Source organism: Citrus sinensis, chromosome 9 (genome assembly GCF_022201045.2).
Source record: "Citrus sinensis cultivar Valencia sweet orange chromosome 9, DVS_A1.0, whole genome shotgun sequence".
Lineage (NCBI taxonomy): Eukaryota > Viridiplantae > Streptophyta > Magnoliopsida > Sapindales > Rutaceae > Citrus > Citrus sinensis.
The window spans coordinates 19,366,069-19,383,742 of NC_068564.1; the positions used below are offsets into that span (position 1 = coordinate 19,366,069).

Consider the following 17,674-nt stretch of genomic DNA (forward strand, 5'->3'; position numbering starts at 1 on the left):
CGTAATGAATACATCCAGTGATCTCTTTTTATACTTTCTTGCCTTGCCCTTTTTTCTCAAATTCCATCATAATTGGGTTATGATCTGATGTCCATGTTATCATCATTTCTGCTGCGTTTTAATAGAAGAAACTTCCCCAAGATTTACTATACTAAAAATGATCCAATCGTTCCTCAATTAAACCAATTTCTATCTCCTATTCAACCAAGTAAAAGGAAGCCCTTCCAACCCATATCGACCAAATCACATTTTCTAATTGCCTCCCTAAACTCATGCATCATCCTAATCTCTTTATTGTTCCTTTTTTTAATTTGGCAATAAAATTTCATCAAAATCGCCAAAACACATCCATGGCATGGAAGAAAGGCTAGCTAACCTCTTTAACAAAGTCCATGTGTGGTGCTTCTACCCTCCCGATGGGTGTCCATAAATTCTTGTGTACCTTCAATAGCTTCCATTTTCAATATACACCATTGAGCATCACGCCAATGTGATGCTTGTTGTATGACTGTATATGTAATGTGACATCTAAGTTTCGTAACAATGCCAAGCCACCCCTCATACCTTCTCTACCAACTTCAAAACAGTTTTTCAAATTCAAATTACCGTTAATTCTTTTCATTATTTTGGCACTAGTTTTGTCTCACAGAAGAAAACTATCTAGGGCTTATATTTTTTAGAACATTTTTAGCTTCACGGAACGTTCGGTCCTTCCCTAAACCCCAAACGTTCAAACTTAGGACTCTCATGGCTATCGACGAGGCTGGTCACCAGCCTCTGCCATTGGATTTTCAAAATTCTCAACTGCTATTTCCATGTCTCCTTTATACTTTCTATTTATCATCTCCCACCTTAGCATTTGCTTAGCTTTTGGTAATGTAAATGGTGGTTTTGTAAATGAGTTGTCCATTTTCTTTTTTTCTTTTTTCGCTTCTGGGCTTGGCTAATTGGCTTTATTTGTTGATCTTTTTTGCTGCAGAAGGCTCGTGTTTTTTAATCACTCTTTGGTAGCTGATTCTAGCTTGAGCCCTCCATTTTCTTCTTTTGGGCTCAACTTTATAGATCTCTGCTCCATTTCCATCCTCCCCCATTATAACTTCAATTTGGGCCGAACTTTTGTCTGGACCTTGATGTGGTTTCATGCTTTGAGAGTGCCCCAAGTTTTTTACCCTTTCTCGTTCATTTTTCCTTTTTTTTTCCATTTCCCCTTCTTGTTTTGTGCTTAAATTTTGACTTTCCTTCTGTTGTTCTCCCTCTTTCCAATTTACTCCTTCTAGCTCCTGATGCCTAGTAAGATTGACCTTACTAGTTATTTTCTCATATGTTTGCCCATTTATATCTAACAGCCTCGAGAAGCCCCCTTCTTACAGTGAATGCATCTCTATCTCTTTTGGATTTCAGGTTTGGTTCGACACGTCTTTTGACCCAGACTATCTGCAACATTTTTGCCTTGCAATTTGGTAGTACCTAGGGGAACCAGATTTGAAGAGGATTCAACTCTTTGCTCATCTGTGGTTGTATTCCATTATTCCTTTCCCCTGTGTTACTTCAATTTATCCACCATAGTTGTGGCATTAGTCCATGGCCCATACAGCAAATCCTCTTTAGCTTGGTTTTTTAACTTTGTGCATTCTCTGTATTAATGGTCAATACAACCATAGCAATAACAAAAATCAGGCAACTTTTCATATTGAACTGTAATTGGGACATCTTCTTCTTCACCATCTTTCACTACAACAAAAGAGGGCTTTAGCGACGAACAATTTTGTCGCTAAAACATGCAATATTTGTCGCTAAAGGCTATAGCAATAAAAAAACAAATTTTGTCGCCATAAGAGTGTCACATTAGTTCTTTGGCATCGAATTTTCAAATTTCGTCGCTAAAATTATTTTAGCGACGAATCTTGCTTCGTCACCAAAAGTACATTTAGCGATGAATCATGTTTCATCACCAAAAGAACTTTCACAAAATTTAAAATCTCTTTTTTGAAAGAAAATTATTACAAATGAATATAAATTTCTTGATTTTCTTCATCTTAATGTAATTGGTCCTCAATATTCCCTACAAATAAACATACAATAATTAGTTAACTTAATAAACACAAATTTAATAATAATATAAGTTAGAATAAATAAGATGAGTAAAAACAATTACACCATGTTCAAAATAAAAGAGAAAAGAAGTAGAGATTAAATTAGAAAATGAGAATTATACATTTAGAGATGAGAGAATTAAAGAATAAAATTAAGGGAGTGAGAGAATGAGAGAATGAAAGAAAGAATAAAAAAATGAAGTAGATGGTATATAAATAGGTTACAAGAGTTTTTAGAAATGATATTTAAAATTCGTCGCTAAAACTTAATTTTGGCAGAAAATAACCCGACAAAATTTTTTAAATTTTGACATATTTTAGCAATGAAATATTTCGTCGCTAAAAGTACACATTCAGCGAAGAAATTCAATTTCGCCACTAAAGGTCTTAAATTTTGGCAGAAAATCATCCGCCAAATTTTTTTAAAATTTTCATAATTTTTAACGACAAAAATATATTTCTTCGCAAAAATTAGTTTTAGCATCTATATTTTTTTTCCCGCTAAAACATGGCCATTTGAGACATCAAAGAGTTTTAGCGACAAATTCTATTCGTCGCTAAAACTACTTGTTGCGATGAAATATATTTTCGTCACCAAAACAAGCTCTTTTAGCATGTCATAGAGTTTTAGCAATGAATATATTTCGTCGCTAAAACAATTTTTAGCGAAAAAATTTATTTTCGTCGCCAAAACATGCTATGTGTAAATAACTTTTTAACGACGAAATGGCTTTCATTGCTAAAACTATTTGTGGTAACGAAAAAAATTTCGTCACTAAAACAATTTTTAGTGATGAATAGTATATCAAATTTTAATCGTTAAAAGTTTGGGTGCTAATATTTGTTTTGCCGCTTAATTTTTTGGTGACAAAACTAATTTTTGGTCGTTATATGTCGTCTTTAGTGACGATTTTTTTGTCGCTAAAAGTGATAATTAAATATTATTTTTCTATTATGACTTTAACAACTAAAGTTCTTTTTTGTCGCTAAAAAATACTTGCAACGACAAAAATATTTTGATCGCTAAAAGTTTCATTGCAAAAGACCAATATTCTTGTAGTGTAATTTCTATTTAAGTGATAAGAGGGTCATTAGGGGCTTAATAATATCGATGGATACTCTAAGTCTGATGACTTCTCTAGTGCATTCTCCATTGGCATCTGCTTCTTCAACTTTTCCTATTCTTGCTCCCAACTCTGATATCGTTTCTTTATCCATACACATAAGGGTACATTCTTTAGTTGCACCCAAAATGATGCATTGGTAAAGGACTGCTTTAACACCTCTCCAATACCCATTGATTCTCTGAATACAATAAGCGTACCATTAAAATGCCAAGGGCCACTTGCTATTGCTCTCTTTTTATCTATTTCTGCTGCAAATCTAAACATTAAAATATTCTCTCCCATGGCATCTACCTTCACTTCCCTAATTGTTTGCCACGTCTGTTGCATTGCTAGCTTCAAACCTTTTTTGTTTACATTTCTACTTGTCAACACTTTGCCCATCAGACATCCACCGACTATTCTCTCTCCTTTTGACTTCATTTCACTTTTAAAGGAGACTTTTCCTTCCTCCCCCCTTTTAAAGTTATAGCTTTACACTTTCGAATCAACTCCTCTGTATCCATTTGGAGCTCGGAGAGGTTTTACTTGAGAACCACCCCCACTCCCTATTTAATGTTATATCATTTAAGACACCTACCTCAACTGAGCCAACAAGATTTTGTGTTTATACAAACAATGTATATGTTAGTAATAAACTTGAACCTAACGAGTAGGTAGAAAAGAGAGTCATAAAGACTCTATTCACCTTCCATTCTCAGGTTTTCAAAGAAAACTTGAGAAGGAAAAAACATGTAAGGAGAGGTAGTTGAAGTGCTTATAAACTCACATCTCAAGCTTTAGCTTAATGATGTAGGATTTAATTCGTTAAGATCCATCCACTTTTTAAAAGGTAGTTGAATTGAAAACCTGAGAAGGAAAAAACATGTAAGGAGAGGTAGTTGAAGTGCTTATAAACTCACATCTCAAGCTTTAGCTTAATGATGTAGGATTTAATTCGTTAAGATCCATCCACTTTTTAAAAGGTAGTTGAAGTGTTTATAAACTCACATCTCAAGCTTTAGTTTAGTGATGTAGGATTTAGTTAGTTAAGATTCACCCATTTTCTAAAAGTGACCTCCACCAGTTCATACCCTAATTGTTATATGCACATTAGATAGAATTCATCCCAAAAAACCGACTTATAAAGAGAAGGAGCCCATATACTTATAAGCTCACATGGAAAACCTTAACTTAACGATGTGGAACTCTATTAAAGTTGCTACAGTGCAATCCTAAGAAATACCCAAAACCCTCTGTACTTTGGTATTCACAATTCTTTAAGGAAAGAAGTGTGCGATCATCTGAAGTCTTCAAAACTTGAGAAAAAATTAGAATAAAAATACAATTGATTTTATTCGATTTATTCATAACACATCAAAATCAATACAATCAATAAAAATACAAATTTATTTAAACAATCAATAACAAGAATATCAAATTTTCATAAATTGATAGAGAGAGTGTAAATGAAAGAAAAGAAAAAACAATATCAACTAGGCTAATTAATTTTAAAAATAAATGAACTTAGTTGAGAAATAAGGAATTATGAGATAATTAAAGGGGGCCAATACCGCCCCTATTTAAAAATTTCAAAACATAGAAGATGCTTCTCCGCTTTATGGGCCTTAGCTAAGTTCACTTATGGGGATTATCCGATAATTTATAACTAGAACACGATAAGCCAACATTTGCCAATAATGTAATTTATAAAGCAAACTACAAAATGTGTCCTTCGTTTAACAGACTAATTATTTCTATGTTATAAAATAAATCTAATTAAAAAAACATCGTTTAGAAAACATTACCAAACGCAAAACGTTAACAATACTATATATATACGGAGTTGGATACAAATGTTTATTTTAAAGTGATGTGATACTTATTCGTGACTAGTAAATATCATCATTTTGCATCAACTTCATTGTCGTATAATTAATATAATAACTATATGGACGGAGTTTCCTTATATTATTTTATTTTTTTACCTTAAAAGTAAGACTTAACATTTTATTTATTGGATCTGTTCAATTAAATGGTAGATAAAATGCTTACTTGAATACTACTGATTTACTCTACATCCACCCCATTTGATTGATTGACGGAATCCAGTAATTAAAAATTAAATATTGATTTTAAGTCAAAAAGTTAAACTAAGCGAACTCAACCTAAATTTTATATATGGGTAATTTTTAAAAACCTCCCCTGAGGTTTGGGCTTGTTGCAAGTAGATGGCGAGAATTGACTTATTTGTAAAAAAACCTCCTACCGTCAGTTAATTTTAACATTGACCGTTAGTTGACTGTGCAAAGACAATATTACCCTTAACAATAATTTGTAGACGGAAATAACTAAAAAAAATTAAAATTATTGGCTATTTTACCCTCTTTAATTTATTGATATTTTCTTAAAGTTCCTACAAGAAAGATAAAATTAAAAATTTTAAAAATCCTCTTTAAATTATTGATATTTTCTTAAAGTTTCTACAAAAAAGATAAAATTAAAAACTTGAAAATGAAATAGTTATAATCTTTACTTATGATATTGTAAATTTTTGGAATTGATAAGGATAAAATTGTCAAAAAATAGGGTTTGTGCTTTTCGCGCCAACAATTTTAATTTTTTTTTTAGTTATTTCCGTTTACAAATTGTTGTTGAGGGTAATATTGTCTTTGCACAGTCAACTAACGGTCAATGTTAAAGTTAACTGACGGTAGAGGGTTTTTTACAAATAAACAGATTCTCGCCATCTACTTGCAACAAATCCAAACCTCAGGGGAGGTTTTTAAAAATTACCCTTTTATATATTACCTTATTTACAAGGGTAATTTTTAAAAACCTCCCCTGAGGTTTGGACTTGTTGCAAGTAGATGACGAGAATTGATTTATTTGTAAAAAACCCCCTACCGTCAGTTAATTTTAACATTGACCGTTAGTTGACTGTGCAAAGACAATATTACCCTTAACAATAATTTGTAGATGGAAATAACTAAAAAAAAATTAAAATTATTGGTTATTTTACCCTCTTTAAATTATTGATATTTTCTTAAAGTTCCTACAAGAAAGATAAAATTTAAAATTTAAAAAATTCTCTTTAAATTATTGATATTTTCTTAAAGTTTCTACAAAAAAGATAAAATTAAAAACTTGAAAATAAAATAGTTATAATCTTTACCTATGATATTGTAAATTTTTGGAATTGACAAGGATAAAATTGTCAAAAAATAGGGTTTGTGCTTTTTGCGCCAACAATTTTAATTTTTTTTTTAGTTATTTCCGTCTACAAATTATTGTTGAGGGTAATATTGTCTTTGCACAGTCAACTAACGGTCAATGTTAAAGTTAACTGATGGTATGGGGTTTTTTACAAATAAACAGATTCTCGCCATCTACTTGCAACAAGTCCAAACCTCAGGGGAGGTTTTTAAAAATTATCCTATTTACAACGACAGGTCAAATACTTTATAAAGGTAATTTACATTTAAATTTAATAGGTAAAACGTTATTTTAAAATTAATTAAAGAAATAACGATTGCCATATCCGTGCATAAAATATTAAAATAGCATTTCAGCGTCAAGAATCATGCATGGCACACGCGAATACGTGACGAATAACGCCTTCCTCTTCTTTCTTAATTGGACGCATAGAAATTATGGTAAAGTTAATTATTACGCGCCAATTTTTTTATTTCTAGCCTACACAAATAATTAAAAAATAATTAAAGAAAAATCGGTGGCTTTCTCCCAAATATTATTGGGAATTTACTTATCAATTATGGACTAGATTTTCATTTTTCTCAAAATTTGATTTTCTCCGCTTAAACTCTTTAAGACTATTAATTTCTTTTGATCTAACGATTCTCAAAGCTTGAATTATTACATTCTCTTTGAAATAAATTGTGGGCGATCGCCTAAAATTTCTATTGGATTAATTTTGAGTTGACCTAGTAATTGTAAAATAGTTATAACCCTAATTTCAAAATTGAATTTCTTACTAGTTTTGAACCGAAAATACGAATACCTACATATACTTTTATTCATTTTTTATTTTTCAATAATAAAAAAATTATATATAATATTTAGTTGACAATCTAAGATGAAGAATGTAGTATGCCCGGCGTGGAAATTAGCCGCTTTTGCTCCATCACCATGCATGGCCAAAATCACACCACTCACTTGGGGAAGAAAGCCCAAACTCATGCTTTTAGGATACTGCTTTGAAATGTTTTGATAAAATATATACGCTGAAGCAAAAGTATGACCTTTTATGTTATTATGTGAAATTTATAATTAAGGTGGCCGATGTCAGAGCTGAGGTCATCAGAATTTCCCGCATGTATCCTAATTTCGTATATAAGTAGCAGAAGCAGAAATTAGATTTATCATCAAATAAGCTTTCATCAAATTATACAGCTTGTACTCTGTAGCAGCAACACACACACAATCAAAATGAGCTGCTGGTGGACGGTTGCTAACGGCGCTGCTAAGGTTAAAGATCATCAACTCTATGTGAAATAATGCATACGTGTGTGTGTATATATATTGTTGATCTCGTGGAAGATCCTGAACTTTATTAAAGTTCAAAAAAGCTATTAAATCGTGCAGTTGAATAGTATAATGTCATTACACTTTTAAATTATATGATTTAATAACTTTTACAGTCATTATACTATTAAATCAGATTGTTTAATAACTTTACTGAATTTTAACGAACTAGAATCTTGGATTGAAATATTTTTATATATATAAAAAGAGAAAGAGAAATATTCCAAAACAAGATGCTAGACTTTGTTAAATTTTGAAAAAATTATAATGTTGAGAGTCAGCTTCCAGTTTGGTATGTCTTTACAACGTCGCAAACTCATTTATAATGTTGTAAACACGTCCATATTATAAATTCTGGGATTTCAAGTTGGAAAGCTTTTGTATATGTTGATTTTTTTTTTTTTTTTTTGAGAAGGTATATGTTGATATTTTATTAACTAAAATGCTTAATTAATTTGTTCTTAATCACTAGCTTGTACAAAACAAATTGGATGAAGGTGAGCCATCTCGAGACAACCAGCACGTGGGGCTTATAGTAGGCGTGACGGGAATTGTGGGCAACAGCCTTGCTGAGATTTTGCCACAACCAAATACCCCCGGCGGCCCGTGGAAGGTCTATGGGGTGGCCCGACGCCCGAGGCCCGCCTGGAATGCAGATCACCCCATTCAGTACATCCAATGTGACGTCTCCGACGCAGACGAGACACAAGCTAAGCTCTCAAAACTCACCGACGTCACCCACATCTTCTACGTGACGTGGGCCAGCCGTCCCACCGAACTCGAGAATTGCCACGTCAACGGCGCCATGCTGCGCAACGTGCTCCGTTCCGTAATCCCCAACGCGCCCAATCTCCGCCACGTCTGTCTCCAAACAGGAGGCAAGCACTACTTGGGACCGTTCGATTATTTTGTCGACACACAGCTGCCTCATCATCCTCACGACCCACCTTACACTGAGGACTTGCCGAGGCTAAACGTTCCGAACTTTTATTACGATCAAGAAGACATACTGTTTGAAGAAGTTGCAAAGAGAGATGGCTTGACCTGGTCAGTACATCGCCCTCTTGGAATCTTCGGATTTTCACCGTATAGTATGATGAACATAGCGGGCACTCTCTGTGTGTACGCCGCTATATGTAAGCATGAAGGCGTCCCTTTGCTATTTCCAGGGACTAAGGAAGCTTGGGACGGCTTCACAGAAGTTTCGGACGCGGATCTGATTGCGGAGCAGCAAATTTGGGCGGCGGTGGATCCGAACGCGAGAAATGAAGCTTTTAATTGTGCGAATGGAGATGTGTTTAAGTGGAAGCACTTTTGGAAAGTATTGGCGGAGCGGTTTGAGATTGAGGATTATGGGTTTGATGAGAAGGGTGAGAGATTGAGATTGGTGGAGATTATGAAAGGTAAAGAGAGCGTATGGGAGGAGATTGTGAGAAAGAATAAGCTGCTGCCCACAAAGTTGAATGAGGTTGCCATTTGGTGGCATGCAGACGTGTCGTTCGACTTTGGTGAGGATATTTTGGTTAGCATGAACAAGAGTAAGGAGCACGGGTTCTTGGGATTTAGGAGTTCAAAGAATTCTTTCATTGCTTGGATTGATAAGATGAAACGTTACAAGATTGTTCCTTAAATGGTAATGTTTCTTTCATGGGCTTTTCTTTTTTTCTCTCTCTCTCTGAGTCAGCGAATAAGGTTTCTTTTTCTCCTTTTCTTCTTCCGGCCTCCTCCTCCAAGTGAGGGTGGCTGTTTTGTTTTCATTGATAAGGTGAAACGTGCAGTTTACTGCTGTAATGTGATCTCTGTTACGGGTGCTGCTGCTATACTGCATGTACTGTTGATATTTGAATTTTATGAAATCTATCTTTTCTGTTTCAAAAAGAATAAAAAGAAAATTACCTGAATCTTGAATCAATCCCAAGCTAGTTATTACCAATGTGGAAAGAATAAAAAATTTATATGTAGACCTTCTATATTTGCGAATGTTGAACGTTCTTACTTTTAAAAAAATAGATTTGAGACTTTATTGTTTGTAAATATCGAAATTATATTTAAAAAATCATAAAATTCATACCTAAGAATGATTATATATTTTATGTTCAATATATCAGTAAAGAGGATGACAGAATTATTTTTTCTCAAGTCTTATATGTAAGTTGTAATAATTCAGCTGTGCTCAGCTTGCTTCAACTTTTTAGGAACCTGTTAATGAAATAAAGCAAGCTTTATTCAAAATAAATACATATTAGGCCTCCATTTGTTACATTGAATAGAGTTTATAGAAGTAGAATTTTTTTAAGTAGAGCTTATACAAATAAGGCTTTTGATAAAAAATTATTGCATGTTTAGTTGTCAATTAAAAAAATTCCTTTGAACCATTAATTTATTTGGTTGTACAATACTAAAAATATTTTTATGTAATTAAATTGTCAAAAAGAATATGTAAAAAAAAATTACTTCATCATTTCAATTTGTCTTTGAATTTTTTTTCTCTTTACAGCAGTTGTCATTATAGATATCTAATATTATCACATAAAAAATAATGTACAAATAAAAGAAAGACGAAATGAATTTCTAATATAAACTAATAATGGGAACATACAGTCGACTAAAATAATAAAAACAAAAAATAATGTACAAATAAAAGAAAGACGAAATGAATTTCTAATATAAACTAATAATGGGAACATACAGTCGACTAAAATAATAAAAACAATGGCAAATATCAAATATCAAATAGTGGCACAGTGAAATGTTCATTATTTTTCTAATAAGTTAAATATATTTTAAGTTTTTAACAATAATGAAGGAAACATGCAGACGTGGATTCTTATTGTGTTGTTTCTAACTTTCTATCAAACGGCGGCAATGCGCTTGTTTCCAAAAATTTTTTTTGCTTAGGGTTTTGTATATAAGTATGGATATTGTGTATTTAACGAAATATACTTGGGATATTTTTTTTTATATTACATATATGTTAGAAGAATTCTCTAATCTTACTCCTAAAACTCAAATTTTGAGTTTTATTAATAGAGAGAAAATAACTTATTTAAGTCTCATAAGTTCTATTAAAAAAAACTAAACACAAATAAATATTTAAAAAAAATTTATAAAATTAAATAAATATTAATAATTATTAAATAATTCATACGAAATAAATATTAAATAAAATAATGATTACTGAAATGATATTTGCTAGTGACTGTTGTATATCATCTTTTTTTCAACTTAAAATCACAACCCATTATTTTATTTTATTGAATTTATTCAACTCATCGGTAGATAAATAATGACTTAAATGCTACTGTATCCATGAATAAAATATTTAAATAGCGTTTCAGCATTGAGATTAATACGCACGTGAGAATACATGACAAAGACAACTTTATATTATGACAATTTGAGCGCCGCCTTCATTTTTTCCCCTAATTGGACGTGTTCAGGCAACGTTATTTATAGTAATTTTAATTATATAATTTTTTATTTATAATTCGTAAATAATTTTTTTTTAAAAAAAAAGATAAACTGCTGGCTATATCACCCAAATAAAATTACGTTTGGGAGTTTATTTCTCACTTGTGGACTTTATTATAATTTTTTCCAAATCGGTAGGTAAATATTCTTTTAAACCCTATAGTTTCGGTTATTTACTACATTACCCTCTATATTTTTTATATTTACTGAAAGCTATCTAGTGGGAATCTATCTAGGGTAAAATCTACTCAATTATTTAACTTATCTATATTCTTCACTTGTTCCATATAAAATTTGTTTCAATTTTAAGTTATGCCATTTTAAATACTATTTTCTCTTTAATAAATTAGATCCAACATATACAATTTTAAGTTGTACCATCTTAGGTTATTTTAAAAAAAAAAATTTAAGGACTAACAAGATAAATAGCTCTAATTATATAAACTAAATGAAAATTTACCCAAATTTAATATTCGCCTTAAATTTCTTTTTTGAATGATGAATATTCCCTTTAAAGTTTAGACTATTTCATTTGATAGTAACTAGTTTGGTAATATTGTAGTTCTTAAAATAATTACTATTAGTTGCGTTGTAGAAATAATTAGTTATAAAGAAAATCAATTAAACACATAGCAAAATGTATTTTAGAAGTGTTGTGAGTTTAAAAATAGTCATATGTATTTGGTAAATAAAATTGAAAAATTACTGTAAGAATGTAAGTGACTGAAAATAAATATAATATTGAATAAAGTTTTATTTATCAACATATTTATAAATAGGTATATATAATATACTAGAATAAATACTTTCAATTTTATTTTGTTATCTCAAAATAATTGGTAATAACAATATTTTCTTTAAATTTAATGGTTTTATTTTCTAATTGAATAAGGATACTTTTGGATTTCATAACATAAGTGAGGATATATATGAAATAGTATTAAATATAAAACTAATTTTCAAAATCAAATTTGAAAAGTTATTCATTCCCTATATTTTAAAATCTATTTTAAGATGAGGTGATTTTACAAAAACTAAAATTTGAAATTATTTACGAAATATTAAAAATTAATTATTATATTTTCAAAATCACTTTTGAGCATCTAAAAGTTAATTCTAAATGACCCCCGAAGGCCAATGATTCCGGAAGCTTGGATTGTTATTTTCTCTTTGAAGCTTGAAATAAATTGTACTCACCTAAAATTTTGATTGGATTAAGTCAGCTCACGGTTCAATGTTATATTGAATTGACCGAATAATAATAAAATCGTTTTAAATTCCTTAATCTATATCCAATTGAATTTCTTACTATTTCGAATTAAAAATATCTTTATGTATATTTTTATTCATTTCATTTTAATTGTCAAAAAGAAGACATAAAATACACAAAAAATGTGGAGAGAAACTAAGATGAAGAATATACGATGGCTCTCGTGGAAAGCAGCTGCCCCTACCAAGGCCAAAATCATACCACCCACTTCAAGAAGAAAGCTGAGACTCATGCTTTCATTATGATATTGATAATATAACAAATAGCACTAGATAAATAAGAGTGCTGCTTTGATAAATATTTTGATAAAATTTATTGAAGCAAAAGTGTGATCTTGCATGTTTTTAATGTGAAATTTTATCTTACAATAAATTTGTCTACCAAATGTCAGGTAAAATTTCACATCAATGCTATAAAATTTGAAGCAAAATTTTATTGAAACCCAAGATTCTTGTTTGTTGATATATTTGGGGATAAAAAGGGATAATAAAAATTTGGGCGGTGGCATAATATAATTAATTTAAGTTAATTCTATTAGATTATCACAACTTTATTTTATTAGTATTTAACTTAACGGTAACTTAATTTTTTTTCTCAACCCATATGAATGGTTCTTTCATTTTTACAAAAGAAAATTTACAATCTTAAATATATTGGCATTAGAAAAAGTACAAAAGAATATTTTGATTAATAAAGGTAAGAACATAGTACAAGTAGACAAACTATATCCATACTTAGAAAATACTAAACAATTAGGGGGCTAGATGTTATAAACCTATTATCAAGATCCGATTCAAGACTCAAGAGTTACAAATTATGCATGAATAACATGTATAGATTAATTAAATATATCTTCTAATTATAAGGTAATATTTTTAGATAAACACACACACACATATACATATACATATATATATATATATCGGAGCTTCTAAGGTGTAGCCGAATAATTTTCAAGCAATTACACTTAATTGAATATCCCAAGAGAGAATGACTAAAAGATGAATTTTGACCTTTGTCTACTCATTTATTTTTTAAAATAATAAAGAAGTACGTGCATTAATTAAATATAATTTTTATAGGGTGTGTTTGACATATCATATTAATAAATTTTTCTATACACTATAATATGAATCGTTTCGCATTAAATAAATTTAAAAGGATTGAGTTTGTGTAATATGGTACTATTCACATGTTTAATATTTCTTTAATTAAAATAATAATAATAAAATATAATATTAAATAAAATTATAAACTCAAATAATTTAAAAATATTAATTTAATATAAAATATTAAAATAAAAATATTATTCTATATAATACAGTCCAAATCACAATAAATATAATATTACTTTATATTTTAAAATAATTTAATATAATATAACCTAAAATAATACTACTAATACCACAATATAATATGCAAAACGTAATATACGCTAGAATCTCTTCAAATTGGTCAATCACTCCACTCGGAAGCTTCCATTTGAATTTTCAACCGATGTAGCCAAAAATCAAAAAAGAACCGCGCGACCCTAATATTTGCATGTATGCCCCACGTATTGTCGCTCACTTTACATTTCCGTCCTCCCTTATATTTAAAAAACCAACAATAAAAGACTCAAAAAATTGGCGTGTAAACAACCCAGCCCAGCGCAAATCTAGCATTTCTTTAGTTTCCCTCTCTCCGATCCCACGGTTTTCCTCTCCTTCCTTCCTCTCTCTCTCTCTCTCTCTCTAATTTTTGTTTTTTCTGCTCCTCATTTTTTTTTGTCAATTGAATCTTTCATCTCGAATTTGAATCTAGGGTTAGGGTTTTGAGGATGGGCCAACAGTCGTTGATCTATAGCTTCGTGGCTCGAGGCACGGTGATCCTCGCCGAGTACACTGAGTTCACCGGTAATTTCACGAGCATCGCATCGCAATGTCTCCAGAAACTTCCCGCTACCAATAACAAGTTCACCTACAACTGCGATGGCCACACCTTCAATTACCTCGTTGAGAACGGCTTCAGTACGTTGTCGTTTTATCTTACGTATTCATGTTCATACGAATTACAAGATGGACAAATCTGATCTGGATCTTTTTTTTTTTTTTGATTTGGTTGACTTTTGTGTTCTCATGGATCCGTGTGTTTGACTTTTTTATTCTGATTTGATATTGCATTTCTCGGTGATATATATCTTTATTTAATCGTTTTGATGTGTTTTTATAACCTAATTGGATTGGATCATGCATAGATCATACGTAGTCTTATAATTCTCTTGCTGGTTAATGAAGAATTGAAGATTTAGAAATCTGAACTATGATGATTTGTAAATGATTAAGATGTGGTGGCGTGTGTAATCTATTTTATGATTTGAAGGATTAATGTTTAGCAGAAGGGATGAAACAGTGAAATGTCGATGGATTATTTTCAGTGGCTGAAGTTCCTGTGTAAAATAACCAATTACAATAGGAAATTCACCAGAGTTATGTTTTCAGGTTTAGCGTGTGTAGCTAATTTGGGGACAAGCAAAGTGTGTTTCTCTATTTGGCAAATGATGAATCCTCTCTTTATGTTATTAATTTGAGAATTAATATTTGGTGAAGAGTTAGTTGTATTTGTGTATTGTGCTTGATACACGCACATGAAAGTTTTGGTCTTATTTGACTTTTGGTAGTGCGCCTTCTTTTTTTGTCGTTTGCTTTATTAAATTATGTAGCACGCAAGTAGTTTGTTTATTTATTTATACATTTAGGGAAATAATTTTATTCTTTGTGAAGGAACAATGGTATTTTCTTTGTCTTTTATGGAACCTTGATCAGGTTAAAGTCAGTTGCTTCTTCTCATGCATTTACAATGTTCTGTAGTAAACTATACTTGTTTGTAACTTCTTATGTCAGAATATGAAGCAATAGTATGGTTAAATCAAGATAATGGGAGTTTTTCTTGTATGGGGGATAATTTTTCTTTTAGTATAATGATCTGGCATATTTAAACTCATTGTCTCTATGCCTACTATGAATATTAGGTATTTGGTTTTAGTGCTTTGACTGCGTAGGAAAATGTAGCCATTCTAAACAAATGTAACAGCATTTTTGTTTCGTAAATCAACTCCATTACCTTTCTACATATGAGTTTATGGTCTAGATAATATTTGATATTTCATAATAAGATATTTGGCAATCTTACTGGCACTTTGACTGACTTTGATTTAATAGTTAGATTGAGACATGGAAATTTTTCTAGATTTCTCGTAAAATGATTCTGCAAGTTTTACTTATTCAGACATGGAAAGAGCAGTTCTGATTTGTACAATCTTACTGGCACTTTGACTGACTTTGATTTTATAGTTAGATTGAGACATGGAAATCTTTCTAGATTTCTCGTAAAATGATTCTGCAAGTTTTACTTATTTAGACATGGAAAGAGCAGTTCTGATTTGTATGTACATGACATTGGTTGCTGATTGAATCGTCATTGTCTTAACAGTATTGATAGTTTAGTTATTATGCTTGTTGCAGTATAAGTAACATGTGACATCAAAATGTTAATTCTGAAGCTTATGGCTTGCAGATATTTGTAGCTATCCACCAGATAAACAAAAATTATGGCCCATGGTTTGAGAAACTTTAAGAGAATTTTGTTTTTTTCTCTTTTTTTTCTCATTGTAGTGCTCAACAATTTCCTTGTTTCTTGACTTTGTGTTGTTTCAGTCATTTGCTTCAGAAATTATCTGAAATAATATTCAGAGGATTTCGTAGTACCTGGTTTAATTTGTTGTTATTTATTACCCATCATTTGTTGGTCAACTATAGACAATTGTGTTACTGTTTTGTTGAAAATCTTCACTATTTTTATGGATATTGTATTAACTATGGAACTTGATGTTTGGTTGCTGCAGCCTATTGTGTGGTTGCTGTTGAATCTGCTGGCAGGCAAATTCCAATTGCCTTTCTGGAGCGAGTTAAGGAGGATTTCAACAAGAGATATGGTGGAGGAAAAGCTGCAACGGCTGTTGCAAATAGCCTGAACAAAGAGTTTGGGTACTATATTGGTTCTCTTCATTGAGGAGTACTTCTTTTTTGATTGTTATTTTTTTACATTTTTGTCTGCACATTACAGGTCTAAACTAAAGGAGCACATGCAGTATTGTGTGGATCATCCTGAAGAGATCAGCAAGCTTGCCAAAGTCAAAGCTCAGGTTTCTGAAGTCAAGGGGGTTATGATGGAAAATATTGAGAAGGTAAGGAGTAAGCTGCTGCTACATACTTAGTAATAGATTTGTGATTTGTCCTGTTCTCATGCTTTTTCACTGATCAGTTAAGTGACTTAAATGGATTAACACCAGTGGCTCTAGCAGTACAGGGTGTTCTTTTCTAATAACAAATATAATGTATATTTTGGTTGAGGAGATTTGTCTGTTGTGCAGGTTCTTGATCGTGGTGAGAAGATTGAGCTGCTGGTTGACAAAACTGAGAACCTTCGGTCACAGGTTAATCTGGCTGTAGCTGATTGCTTGTTTAGGAGTTGAGCAAAATGTGTGATGTTAACTTTGTTTTGAATTGACTTATTGGTCTTGTTGCAGGCACAAGATTTCCGACAACAGGGGACGAAGATGAGAAGGAAGATGTGGATCCAGAATATGAAGATTAAATTGATCGTTTTGGGTATCATCATCGCATTGATCCTTATCATCGTTCTGTCAGTTTGCCATGGCTTCAAATGTTGATTTGGTCTTGGAAAGTCCCTGGAAACTGTGCTTTGCTGTCCCGCTGACATGGTCGACTTGGTACATTGGCCACATCTTTTGATCCTTGCATCTCTCACGCTTGTTTTTGTTTATGTTTTCTTTTTCCCCTCTTTTAGGTCATCATGCCCTTACTTGCCCCTTGGCAAGGGAATGAATTTGTATCTTTTCGATTGCTTGTATAGGTTATATGCTTGAACTCCTCGAAATAGATAAATATCTTATGCTGCCTGCTGTTGTCTTATGCTGCCTGCTGCTTTATGTGGATTTTAGTTTAAGATGTAATGGAACAATAGTTGGATACCTGCAGAATTGATCATTCCTTTGGCATTGTTATCTGAAATTAATTTCCAATAAGAGATTAGTCAGAGACAAGTTAAGCGATAAGAAAAATACACACTTTAATATAATATATTTTGTCCATTAGTATGTTAAAATTTGTGTTCATGTGTTAACTTGTTCT

At 31.4% G+C, this 17,674-nt stretch overlaps 2 protein-coding genes across 2 annotated transcripts; both read left to right on the forward strand.

Annotated features, from left to right (window-relative positions):
* The first annotated feature begins 7,606 nt into the window (after positions 1 to 7,606).
* Positions 7,607 to 9,537, forward strand: LOC112499560 (3-oxo-Delta(4,5)-steroid 5-beta-reductase-like). Its single transcript, XM_025102633.2, has 2 exons — positions 7,607 to 7,684; positions 8,214 to 9,537. The coding sequence occupies exons 1-2, from the start codon at positions 7,646 to 7,648 to the stop codon at positions 9,369 to 9,371; spliced, it is 1,197 nt and encodes a 398-aa protein (XP_024958401.2). The 5' UTR covers positions 7,607 to 7,645; the 3' UTR covers positions 9,372 to 9,537.
* A 4,494-nt stretch (positions 9,538 to 14,031) lies between these two features.
* Positions 14,032 to 17,514, forward strand: LOC102627800 (putative vesicle-associated membrane protein 726). Its single transcript, XM_006489720.4, has 6 exons — positions 14,032 to 14,176; positions 14,286 to 14,491; positions 16,366 to 16,507; positions 16,587 to 16,707; positions 16,894 to 16,956; positions 17,050 to 17,514. The coding sequence occupies exons 2-6, from the start codon at positions 14,302 to 14,304 to the stop codon at positions 17,191 to 17,193; spliced, it is 660 nt and encodes a 219-aa protein (XP_006489783.1). The 5' UTR covers positions 14,032 to 14,176; positions 14,286 to 14,301; the 3' UTR covers positions 17,194 to 17,514.
* Positions 17,515 to 17,674: the final 160 nt, after the last annotated feature.

Bases quoted from the DNA above. Each gene is read 5' to 3' on its own strand.
- LOC112499560 (XM_025102633.2), top strand. From the start codon at position 7,646: ATGAGCTGCTGGTGGACGGTTGCTAACGGCGCTGCTAAG. The intron at 7,685-8,213 runs GTTAAAGATCAT...CTTAATCACTAG, and splicing joins TTGCTAACGGCGCTGCTAAG to CTTGTACAAAACAAATTGGA.
- LOC102627800 (XM_006489720.4), top strand. From the start codon at position 14,302: ATGGGCCAACAGTCGTTGATCTATAGCTTCGTGGCTCGAGGCACGGTG. The intron at 16,708-16,893 runs GTAAGGAGTAAG...TCTGTTGTGCAG, and splicing joins TGATGGAAAATATTGAGAAG to GTTCTTGATCGTGGTGAGAA. The intron at 16,957-17,049 runs GTTAATCTGGCT...GTCTTGTTGCAG, and splicing joins CTGAGAACCTTCGGTCACAG to GCACAAGATTTCCGACAACA.